At 42.1% G+C, this 13,200-nt stretch overlaps 1 protein-coding gene across 1 annotated transcript in view; it reads right to left on the bottom strand.

The window, feature by feature from the left end:
* micall2a (mical-like 2a) overlaps positions 1–13,200 on the bottom strand; it is a 95,151-nt gene that overhangs the window by 16,128 nt on the left and 65,823 nt on the right. Inside the window, exon 8 of the mRNA XM_043711848.1 lies at positions 947–1,443. Coding sequence (XP_043567783.1) covers positions 947–1,443 — 497 coding nt within the window. The remainder of the gene's footprint in view (positions 1–946; positions 1,444–13,200) is intronic.

The following is a 13,200-nucleotide window of genomic DNA, read 5'->3' as shown; positions in this document are numbered from 1 at the left end:
TAAAGGACCCAAGGTATGGTGAAGAAATTAAGATACACAGCAACCATTATCTCACTGAACAGCAGAATACCAATCTGCAGGGTCACCTCTTGCTATTCCAGTAAATCTTGCCAGAATGGAATGAGAAAGGTCAACAAAGCTTTATAATTTTCCTCTTTTCTCTAGGCCTTGCCCTCCACTCCCCTTAGCTCTGAAATCTCTTCTAAATGTACAGTCTTCCCATCCTTCCAACTCTATCATCTTGTATCTCCTTAACTTTAATCACACCACCATTGGTGTTCATGCCTTAATCTTCCTTGGTCTAACTTTTCACCTTAAATCAACGCGATGCTTTTCTTCTTCAAGACACTCCTTAGATGCTTCCTCCTTTGTTGCAGTACCTCTTGTGGCTTGGTGTCAAATTTTGTTTGAGAATCGCTCCTCAGGAGGTTCTACTATGTTAAAGTACTCTACAAATGCAGTGTCGTTGTTGAGCTTTTTAACTGGTACTGAGGTTTCCTTAGTAACCAACCTGATCTTCATTCAACAAGAGTAATAACACAAAAGCAATCAGGCTCTCTAATTTTCCCTTTAATCCTGTGACATAGCATTGCTTTGAGTAAAATGTGTAGCATAATTATCACTGCTTAATTATAAAATAAACGCCAGGCATACCCTATAAAAGCTGAACTGCACTCATTGAAAGAGAGAGATTTAAGTATGAAAATGAGATTTGTTAATAAATAGCTTCCCCAATGATTCTCTTGTTGAAGATCAAAGGTGTCGGCATTGTGCTTTAAGAAATATTACCAAAATATGCCAATTTTCATGTGCAGATTAGCTCCATCATCAAATTGACTTTCTGTTATAATCTGTACTCCTGGTATAATGAAAGGTAATGAATGCAGAGCAGTATTAGCTGAGGTGCAGCTTTTGGCAGTAGAATTTTGTGCAGGGACATACTGACCTGTCTCAGTGGCTGATTTGCCTTGGACCCAGCTCTGTCTCCCTGGTGATTCCTCCGTGACCTGGTCTAATGCAGGTTGATGGCTACTCCCAAAACCCTGTGGCCTCCTTGTGTCCTTCTCAAAGGGGGACACTGCGACAGGGCTCTTGTCTATTGGAGACTGGATGCCATCCTTTACTCCTGCCAACAGTTCTGCGGCTGGTTTGAGCACCCTCTTCTGCTGTGTGGAGTGGAACGTTTTGGCTTCGGTCCCAGATACCCCTTTGGCGGGGGAAACAGGAGAGGTGGAGACTGTTGTGTTGCTGGGATTATGGATAGAGAATGTAACCGCTATCTGTTTCCCACCGCCTGTGCTGGGCGAACTTGGAGTCCAATTGCTGCCTGCAGCTGTCTTGGGTGTAGAGGGAGTGTTTCCTGTGTTGCCAAATGCACTTGGCTTTTTAATATCCACGTTAATGGATGAACTGTGCATTTGTTTGATGTCTGTGGATCCAAAGCTAAAAACAAAAATATCAAATTTAAATTGATTACGTAAATTCTAATAACGCACACATCAGGTGTCAAATCACACTGCACACATCACACCTCGCCATAGGAATCTACAGGCAGGGCAAAACCACTCAGCCTGAAATCTGTTTCACCATTCCATCTCGACATTAATGCCACGTATCCCCTTTGGTTGCAGAACCCTGAAACTGCAAGCCCACAAAATCTTGTCTGTCTCGGTTTGAAATATGTCCAACGATCCCTGGAGCTCAGCAGCTTTTCGGGGAAGAGTTCCAGATTTCCACTACCTCACTCCTGCACAATCTGAACCGAGATAGAAAAGAAAAGTAGAGCCGGATTTTCCGAGGAATGGTAACCAGAGGCTCTGCATTTCTGAGAGGAGGTTCCGATCAGGACCGTGTCAGAAACACAGAGTCGGACGTGCATTCTGATAGTTGTGCAGAACTGGAGAAAGCAAACCATGCTCCTTTCTCACAGCAATCAGCTGCTGTTTCCTGAAACGTAAAGCTCTAGGATCACAGACACGCACTTTGTTAACTGCTATCAAAGGTTAAGTACATAAGCCAAGTGTGAGGCTAAGGTGCCAGATATGTAGGGAGCCACTTGAAAAAGGTGCCAGAGTGCCAATGAAATAGAATACCAATTAAGTAGGGTGTCTGGTGGGCAAGGAATATTTTCTTTCTTTATTCATGCATCACAGGCTGGGCCATCCCTGGTTGCCCTTGAGAAGGTGCTGGTGAGTTTCTTTCTCGATCTACAATGCCGTTACAAAGGGTATTCCACACTGGGTGCAGTGGAAGGGATGGAGGGCAGAGGAAGGGTAAAATGGATGCAGCGGAATGGAAGGTGTGGTCAGCGCTTCCTGGGTTGGGGGGAGGGAAGGATAGAGTCAGGTCCAGTGGCAGAGATGAGGGGAAGAAAGCAAGAGATGGAAGTGTCAACCCAGACTGCTGAGAGGTAGGGTCAGTGTGGAGTGAGGGGAGTATCAGGTCAAGAGTTAGACTACATGTTTAATAGTCCAACTTTTCCTGAGTAACTATTTACTTAATTTCGTCTGAGCCCATCAAAGTCTCCAATTTAAATGGAGACTTCTGGAGGATTCTAGGCATAGAGGAACTATCCAGTGGATTCTTAAATTTCCCGGCCAATTCCTTCAGAATCTGCTACAATGAGGATTCCCCAGGGTCCCCATGAGTAACTTCCAGACACATTGGAACGATGGAAAATCTCAACCGTCAGAATTTAAAGCTCAGTTCCTCTGACAAGGAGCCAGCAACTTACAAATAGCTACAATTAACCTCTAAATGCCCTCAAGAGATTAACAATGTGCCTGGGATTGAGAGTTCCAACAGTCACTCACAGAAAGGAGAACAGTGACCTTAATAATCACGGCGCCATTTATTATGTTCCATGTCTCAGAATGTGCCTAACTCCCTTAGGAAAGAATCTCCAGTTCTGCTTAGTGTCACTTGACCCTCTGTTACATGACCTTAGGCTTTGTCACATGACGTTCTACCTGGAACCACCCCACCCACACCTCTAGTATTGATTGATCCTGGAGGTCAACCTGGAAGGGTTGACAAGCCTATGGGCTGAATTCTTTAACAAATCCTATATATATGTAATTAGTATGCTGAGAAGGCAATGAATCAATCTGTCCTTTTCTACATAACTGACCAGGAATGTGAGCCAAGCTTTGGATTAGGAATTCAAGCAGTATTCACTGTTCAAATGGAAGCCGTCAGTACATTACACAGTAGCACTCCATTTCAATAACACCAAGTTACAGATCAGCGTTAAAAGAATAGTTGGAAGCTAAACTCCTGAAGAAGGGCTCATGCCCGAAACGTCGATTCTCCTGCTCCTTGGATGCTGCCTGACCTGCTGCGCTTTTCCAGCAACACATTTTTAGCTCTAGCAAATGCTATTCAACTATCCCTTTAGTTTTAGGAATCATCCAGTTACAGTGAACTCTTGGGTCCTGTTCAAATTAATGAAAACACGAAACATTAAGCCATGGCTCACTCTCAGTAGAATGTTAATGCTCTTCTCCAGAGAGCTAAGCACAAAATCTAGATCAGGATTGTCACTGACAGCACAGGCCCAATTGAATTAAGCACTAACAGTGAAACAACTTTTATTCCTCATTTTTAACATGTTCATTTAAGTGTTAATAAGTGCAGTTATCAGAGTCTTACAGTGTAATGTGACGTTTGTCTTCTATAGACTGAGAGAAAGAGAAAGAAACATTCCTGCAGAGCTGTGAGGTTCTCCTTCATCCTGTCAGTTATAGATGAATTGAATGAGTCAGAGTGACTTGCAACAATGCATCAGTTATGTAGTTTACATGGTCTGGTGGCCATAAAAAACATTTCTTGAGTAGACCTTCCAGCTGGTCTTTCTCCGTCTCTCTGTTTATATATTTGTTTTAATGGTTTATGATCTGGAAATCACTGCCAGATTCAGCAGTAACTTCTAAAAGGAATCTGAAGGGAAATAAATATGCAGAGATGCAGGGAAAGATCATGGGAGTGTGAGCATTTGAATCATCCTTTCAAAAATCTATCACAGACATAATGGGCTGAAGGACCTCCCTATGTGTGATTCTTTGATTCCATATTCAAATTTCTGGGAATAAAATAACTCTGGATTTTTCCAGATCTGAAGCCAAAAATTGTAACTGAATAAACAAACTTGTACAATTGCTGGCATAATCTGACTGCTGACAGGAGAATAGTGAGGCATCACCCTTTTATAAGGACATGACTCAATGGCTTAGTATTAAAGTAAAGGGATGATTAAAGGACTTGTACTACAAATGCAAGAGATAAAGCTAGTACACAGCTGTCAGATTATTTTGCTAGTATCTTAACATAAAATTAATCTATCTACAGATTGAGATGATAGCCTTTCAGCTCATTCCCTGAACGTTGGATTCACATTGCACTTTTTGGGAAGCGTAGCTCGCATTTCTTTAAATAAATATTTAAGAAGGATTACCTCAGTGTTGTCAGTGAAATCCATCCTCTCCACATCACCCTCCCCCTAATAATGCCCGCTCCACCTTCCACTTTTCATTTAAAAGGAAGCACAACTATGCGATTCAAATAAAGGGTACAATTTCAACAAGAATAAATTATAATATATTATAATTATATAATTATTATAATTGTTCTGTAATATGACAACTTAGCTCTCTGGTACATTCAACTCTTTGTGAGGCCTACCTTATTGCTACAGTAACATGCAAGTACTCTGTGCTTTCTCTCTGAAGCCACCAGGGTGCAGAAGAGATGTAAAAGCCAGAGGCTACAAACATCGGTTCCATAATGGTGTCAGCACCACAGGAGCCTGAAACAGATGACCTACGATGGTGTAAAAGAAGTATTTCATAGGGGTGAGGAGAAACAATGGTCAGCATGTCAAGAGAGGGCAACCAAATTCTACAAGAACAAAAAACTGTGACCAAGGATGTGCTACTATTCATTAGAACGCTGTGGCAGGATGGCCAGACCAAAGATTCAGTGAATTGGTCAACAACACAAGATGAAGAAAGTCAGGATTGCAGATGCTGGAGAGTCACAGTCAAGAGTGTGGTGCTGGAAAAGCACAGCAGGTCAGGCAGCATCCGAGGAGCAGGAGAATCAACATTTCAGGCATTAGCCCTTATGCCTAAAACGTTGACTCTCCTGCTCCTTAGATGCTGCCTGATGTGCTGTGCTTTTCCAGCACTACACTCTTGACAACAACACTAGATGTATTTCAAAAAAATACACCAGAGACACTTCGATATTGTCAGGAGTACAGCCAGGACTCAGTCAACAATGTCATAGCCGGAGGTCTCAAAGCGAGATGGAAAATCTCATAACTTCTTGTGAAATCTGCTATCTTACAGGATTGTCCAATCAGGAATACACTCTTGTCAACACTAAATGCAGATTAGAAGACAACACTCAGCAAAAAGAAGCAAATACTGTGAACAAGAATGAGCAGGACAAGCCATTTGAGCCCATTCAGGATATTGATAGCAGCAGAACAATCTGGTGAACAAATGTAAATAAGGTAGAACAGTTAATGTCAATGACAAAGCTACTGCTTCCATTGGAGGATGTGAAATAATCTTTACCAGTCAAATAATCACAGAAGGCAACTGCTATTATACAACCTAATCAATAAACCAAAATGAAATGTCTGTACATTTCAACCCAGATATACTAGCAGGTTGAGACGAAAGATGTTTCAACAAAATGGAGAGGGCGGCACGGTGGCACAGTGGTTAGCACTGGCTGCCGCACAGCGCCAGAGACCTGGGTTCAATTCCCGCCTCAGGCGACTGACTGTGTGGAGTTTGCACGTTCTCCCCGTGTCTGCGTGGGTTTCCTCCGGGTGCTCCGGTTTCCTCCCACAGTCCAAAGATGTGCAGGTCAGGTGAATTGGCCATGCTAAATTGCCCGTAGTGTTAGGTAAGGGGTAAATGTAGGGGTATGGGTGGGTTTTGCTTCGGCGGGTCGGTGTGGACTTGTTGGGCCGAAGGGCCTGTTTCCACACTGTAATGTAATGTAATGTAATGTAATGACTCAGTAAAAACCAATCCAACATCCACAGATTCAGGACACAGTCACAGATAACATGGCTTGCTTTAAGCATCTAATACACAGCAAAAAAAAGTATCTCTTCTAATTAAAAAAAACACATTGTAGCATCCTGGATTTCTGGACCAGGCAAAGGGGAAAGTGTTGTTTCAACAGAGCAGCATTCTTCCACAATGGATATTACTAAGGTTAAAGATTCTCCAGAGGGCATCATGAAGTTAGCAGGGAAGAAATCCTCGGCAAATGTATTTCAGGAGAATAAGATTCCTCCAAGTGAGGTAGTTGATCCACGACTAGGTCTACTAGAAAGAACTTTCTTAGTGAAGGATATTCAAGAAAAATGATCCAAACGTCAGAATGGAGCTCAATCATTCTGGAGCATTCAACCAACCTTCTTCCATGTCTGAAAGCGTGCATTCTGGGAAAAATGTGAAGCATTCAGACTACTTGCTTTTGCCAAGTCACAGTCATGATGGGGGCAGATGGGAATGTGGAGGTTATAATACTATACATACCCAACATTTAAGGGCAGACAAAAGGTCAGACATGTAGGTAAATCTCACAGAAATGCTGAAATAATAGGATAATAAAAGTTGTGTATTCATCGTCCCCAATCTTAATTGTGATAGACAAAATGTGAAAGGCTTACAGGGGGCAGAATTCCTAAACTGTCTCCAGAACAGCTTTTTAAGCCAGCACATAGAAAGAGTGGGGGTAGCACTGGACTTAATTTCATGTGGCAGTGGGAGAGCATGGTAGTGACAGTGACCATAATTCAGTAGGATTTAAGGTCAGTCTGGAGAGGAATAGAGATGGACTGAAGTAAAGGTTGTGAATTGAGGGAAGGACAATGTTAATAAGACAAAATTTGGCTAAAGTGGACCAGGAGCAACTACTTCCATTAAAATCCACATTAGAGGTGAAGGAGGCATTGCAAAGCTAACAGTGAGAGTATAGGGCCAATGTGTTCCTGTAAAGGTGAGTGGGTGGGACCAACAGATCAAGAGAATCCTGGATGTCATTGAATGTATGGAATTCATTCAGAGGTTATAAAAAAAGAAACTTCTGGTAGATGCCAAAGCCTCAAAACAGCAGATGTCCTAGAGGCATAGAGAAAATACAGGGGATTTCTTAACAAATATTAGGAGGTTGAAGAAGGCACATGAAAAGACACTGACAGGTAACTTTACATTAAATTCAAAGAGTTTTTTGAAGTATTTAGAGACAAAAGACTAATCAGGGAAAGAAACATTAGGGACCAAAGTAACAATCTGTGTATGCAACCAAAGACATAACCACGGTTTTAAAAGAGTACTTTGCATCTGCAATCACGGACAGAGGAGGACAATGTAGGTATAGAGTTCAGGGAGGGCGCTGTGATATACTTGAACAAATTAGCATTGAGAAGGAGGAGGTAGTATTGTTCTACCAGGCTTGCTAGTGGATAAATCCACAGGCCTAGATGAGATGTATCCCAGGCTGCCTTGGGAGGCGATTGCAAGGGTTCTGATACTAATTTTCAAATCTTCTCTGAACACAGGAGAAATGTCAGAGGATGATACGACAGCAATGTAGAAACATTAGTCAAGAAGAGTGGTATGGGTAAACCAGGATAGGCCAGTGAGCTTAACATTAGCAATAGAAAATCTGGAAAAAATTCTCAGGAGTGGAATTAATCTCCACTTGGAGAGGCAAGGATTAATCAATGATAGTCGACATAGCTTTGTCAGAGGGGCATCTTGTCAAACACATCTGATTGAACCTTTCCAAGAAGTGACTGGGTATATAAATGAGGGTAATGCAGTTGATGTAGTCTACATGGATCTCAGTGAGATGTTTGACAATGTCTCAGAAGGCAGACTGTTTAAGAAGCTAAGAGCCCAGGGGATCCAGGACAATTTGGCAAGTTGGATCTAACAATGACAAAAAAAAAGTGGCAAGAAGCAGAGGATGATAGTCAAAGGATGATTGTTGTAACTGGAAGCCTTTCTCCAGCAGCTTACTATAGAGTTCAGTGCTGTTTGTGTGTACAGCAATGATCTAGTCATGAATTTAGGAGGTATGGTCAGTGCATTTGCAGATGACATGAAAATTGTTGAGTGATAACAAGTGAGGAGGAAAGCCTTAGCTGACAGGATGATATAGATGGGCTGGTCAGATGGGCCGAACCATTGCAAATGGAATTAATCCTGAAAAAAGTAATTTGGTGCATTTATGAGGGAATAATGAGGCAAGGAAAATGGTAGGACCCTATAAAGTACAGAGGAACAGAGGGATGTTGGCACGAATTTCCACAGATCACTGAAGTCATCAGGAGAAGCACAGAAGGTGGTTAAGAAAACATATGGGAGTCTTGCCCTTATTGATCAGGTGTTGATCACAAGAGCAAGGATGTTACAATGGAGCTGTGTATAATACTAGTTAGGCCAAAGATGAAGTAGTGTGTGTAGTTCTTGTGATTACACTACAGGAAAGACGTGATTGTGCTGGAGAGGAGATTCACCATGATGTTGCCAGGTTGGAACAATTCAGCTATGAAGAGAGATTAGATAGGCTGGAGCTGTTTTCCTTAAAGCAGAGAGGGGGACCTGATTAAGATGTACAAAATTATAAAGGGCATAGGGTCGATAGGAAGAAACATTTCCTATCAGTACAGTAGTCAATAATCAGAGAGAACTGTTTTAAGGAGCAAGAGTTTTGGAGAGCATTTGATGAAAACTTTTTTTTTCTCCCAGAGGATATGGATATCTGGAACTCACTGTCTAGAGATGGCAACCCGCAGGACATTTAAGGATTATTTAGATGGTCACTTGAAACTCCATAGTATACAAGGCTACAGACTAAGTGCTGGAAAATGGGATGAGAACAGATGAATGTTTGATGACAGGCATGGACCTGGTGGCTAAAAGGCCTCTTTCTATTGTAAAAGCACAATGACTCTCTGACCTATGCTCCAGTACTCACTGAGGGACGTTTACACGTTTGTGGTCGTTTGCCATATCATCCACAAATTGATTCTCATTTGGCACCTCCCTTCCCTCCAGGCCTTCAAAGGGACAACTCAGGAAGAGGAAGGGAGGTAACCATGGATCACTTTGCTATGGGTGGGATGTCAGTGAAAAACTATACAGATTCCAGTTCCAGGAAACTTCAATGCCATTTCACTGTAGCTTCACAATTCCTGACCATCCCATCCTTCCTCTCTGCACCAACACAGCAACCCCTTGGTCACCTGTCACGTTACGGGGCATGCCTCGAGAGCTTTCTAGTCTCCTGTGGAGGCAAAGGCCTGGACTTCAAAGGCCCCTTCAGACCGAACTATCCATCGAAGGAACTGGGGGCAGGAACAATTTGAGCGCACCAACTCCAGAAGACACATGCTCAGCAGACCATTTAGAAGGACCCATCCTAGTTCACTGGCAATCATTCCAGTTGTTTGAGAAGCTGCATCCCTGTTGGACATGTGGCCAAGCAGCAGTACATTTCACAACGGGCTGCACCCTCTCATCAAGTAGATAAGCAAGTTGCATAAAGTTTAGGACCAGGCACTGGGTAATTCCATATCACAAATCCCTAACCAGATCATGGACCTAATTGAATTCTTCCTCCCAGAGTGAACCCCTAGTGCAGCCCATTGGCTGGCACAGACTAAACATCCAAACACTCAGCAAGCCTAATTCTGTTCTGGGATCAGGCATCTTTATTTTTATTACATTTATTCAATGTAAAGCACATTTACAACATCATTTGTGCCACATAATTATGCTGTTACCAGTTTTTAGCTACAGGAATTAAAGCAGTCATTAAAGACATTAATAGCATTGTTATTATTCAGTTATGCAGTAGTCACTGTTAATTTCTGCAGCTAATAAATGGTGAAGGGTTGACTGTACAATATAACAGAATGATAACAATGTTGTTAATGTCTTTAATAATGACTTTAATTTCTGAAACTAATAAATGGTAAAGTTCAAATAGTCGCCCATGATAGATATGAATCTACTGCATTTCAAAACTGGTCATAAAATGCCATCCTTAAATTTATTTCTGAGTAGCAAATCCACAAAGTCTGATAATACTCTGTGCACATCAGCAGTGGTGCCTGCTTCAAAGTGGTTCTCAAAGCTCAGGGCTAAATAGTCCTCTGGTTTGCAGCCACTTCTATATTAACGTCAAAGTCAAGGCCACTTTCCTTGAAACAACACAAGTGCTGGGGGCAAGAGTCTAAATGGAGTGAGAAAAGCAGGACAAAATCATTCAAAATAATGAGACTTCAAAGGAAAATGGCCAAACTCTAGCTGCTCAGCACAATCCTCCACATCTTTTTTTTTCTCCAATTTAAAGATTTTAAGAAAGGCCGATGTTCTGATCACTGTAGACGGGGTAACAAAAGCGATTCAGACTGCAGCAATCTGAGGATTCAGGCCTGCAGAGATTTCCTTCAGAATTAAATCAGATACAAGCTCCTCATTAGCTGAATAAAATGGGAATCCTACCTGCAACGCATGTGTAAAAAGGAGGGAAGATCTTCTGCAAGATATACAAACTAAACAATTTTAATGATCATGATTGTTAACAATATTGGACTGAAGACCAGGTCAGTCAGTCCTGATGAGATTGGGTGGGGTTAAGTTGGATCTGATTGTTTGAATGTTAGTAGGGAACATCCATCTGAGCCACAATTCAGTAAGCCTTGAGTTAATATCTCATCCAAAAGGTGGGAGTTCCAACAGTACACCATTCTCTCGGTACTGCACTGAAATGCCAGCCTAAGGATGTGCTGGCAAAGGTTTCGGGTTAGGGTCAGGGTTGACCTACATGGTGCTAAGTCCATGTAAACTGGATGTAAACCCACAAAGAAAATATCTGCAGAGTCATATGGAAAGATCGAGGGAGCAGAACTCATAAGGCATCTCTTTCAAAAATCTAGAATAGGCATGATGGATTTAATGGCCTCCTCCATGCTACATCATTTTATGACTCTAAGATTTAAAAAATGCAATTAAGAGCAAGACAAGGCTACAGTGAGTGGGGAACACAGATAAAATATTTAATACAGGTTTAAATTATTGGTTTTGAAGGTTCTGAGTGATTCCAACTATTTCTCAGAGCAACGAGGTTAGAGACCTTGCTGATTTATTGGAACACTGTAGCAGGCCTGGGGTGGAGATGTTAGCATGGGATGGTCCCTGTGTAATGCTGCCAATGGAGGGGAAGGGTAGAGTTTGTTTGGTAGCAGTTTCCTGCTGGAGATAGTGCAAATGGGAAGGAATGCTCACCTCCAGTACGATATGACCACCAAACATATCTTCCCCTCCCTCTCTTGTCAGCATTCTGCAGGGACCTTTCCCTCTGCAACACCCTGGTCCACTCTTCCACCACTCTTAATGCTTTCTCACCCTCCAATGGCACTTTCCCATACAATTGGAGGAATAGTACCGCCTCATCATTCACTTCCACTCTTCTCACTGTCTCACCCCCAAACACACCTTTCAGGTGAAGCAGAGTTTTATTGGTACATCTTTCGGTCAAGTCTACTGCATTTGCTGCTCACAACCTTTCCACTGGTGACACCAAACAGACTAGGTTTACCAAACATTTTGCAGAAACACCTCCACTCTGTCCATTGCATGTCCTGGATCTCCCAGCTATCTGCCATTTCAACAAACCACCTTGCTGTCTTGGTAACATTTCTATCTTGGGCCAGTGGCAATATTCCAATGAAGCACAACACAAGTTGCAGGAAGAACACCTTATTTCCCATTTGGGCACCTTACAGCCTATAGCACTTAATATTGAGTTCCACAACTTCAGAACATGACCTTTGTACTCCATTTTCCTTACACCTCCACCACTCCTCCCCCCAGCACTTGCATGCCTGCATGCTTTGTTAATTTTGTTGTGGATAGAGTGGACCCATTTCCTCCTTTCCACATCTTCCTTTATACCTTTTTTTAGATCTCTAATTATCCTTTACACCATTTGTACTCCCCTTGTTATGGGCGCCCTCACAGTCTGTTCCATTTGCACCTCCTCCCCCTCTGCCAGTAGCATAAAAAACTGCACTTCCCAGCCCCCCGAAAAAAAGTTGCATTGGACACAAAATGTTAACTCCTACTCTCTCCATGGATACTGCCAGACCTGCTGAGTTTCTCCAGCATTTTCTGTTTCTGTTTTACTGAGGACAAAGGGGCTTTTGAAAATTTCAAATAATTTTGGTCAACTCAACATTGTCCAAATGTTGAGCTAGAACTTCTCAAGAATACTGTTGATGAAACAAATCAAATGTGTGTCATACAATCCTAGTTTGACCACTCCAGTGACCTGACCCCCAAGAAACAGATGCTACGTATGACTGGATGTGGAGATGCTGGAGTTGGACTGGGATGGATAGGATCAAAATGAAATGACACCAGGTTATTGCAATTTCAAATAAACCTGTTAACTATAACCTGGTGTTGTTGGATTTTTGACATTACATATGAATGCAGCACACATTTACACATCTTGTTGCAATAACCCATTCTACTCTCACAATACAGGAACATCAGAAAGTTCATATCCCTCTCCAGGGTTCCTTCACTGAGTCAACAGGCTGGAGATTCACTAGCACTCACTGTATATCCTCCCACAAAGTACAGATTTACCCCCAGAATGAACACAAGAAATCCAGAAAAGTCAATATTCATGATGTTGACATTCAGGTTTGTCAACAGCCAGCATTGCAACACATGGACTATTTGCAAGAAAACAGATTGTCGTTGTGGCAGATGAAAGCTGGTTGCAGTTAGCTGCACAGACAATAACAAGGAGAACTTGCTTGTTAGCACCTTTAATATATCAAGCTGTTCCAAGGTGGTTTATGGGAACATTGTAAAACAACTTTTGAGCCACATAAGGTAATATATTATGAAAAGTGATCAAACATTGTGTATAAAAAAGCAGGTTTTACAGAACATCTGAAAGAAGGAAAGGTGCTAAAATGTTTAGTTTAGGACCTAGACAGCTGATGGCACAGACATTACAGGGCTTGGAGATGCCGGTGTTGGACTGGAGTGTACAAAGTTAAAAATCACACAACACCAGGTTATAGTCCAACAGGTTTAATTGGAAGCACACTAGCTTTCGGAGCGCCGCTCCTTCTTCAGGTCGCTC

The sequence above is a fragment of the Chiloscyllium plagiosum genome, chromosome 21 (genome assembly GCF_004010195.1).
Source record: "Chiloscyllium plagiosum isolate BGI_BamShark_2017 chromosome 21, ASM401019v2, whole genome shotgun sequence".
NCBI lineage: Eukaryota > Metazoa > Chordata > Chondrichthyes > Orectolobiformes > Hemiscylliidae > Chiloscyllium > Chiloscyllium plagiosum.
Note: the sequence above shows the minus strand (reverse complement) of the source record. Positions and strands in the feature narration are given on the sequence as shown.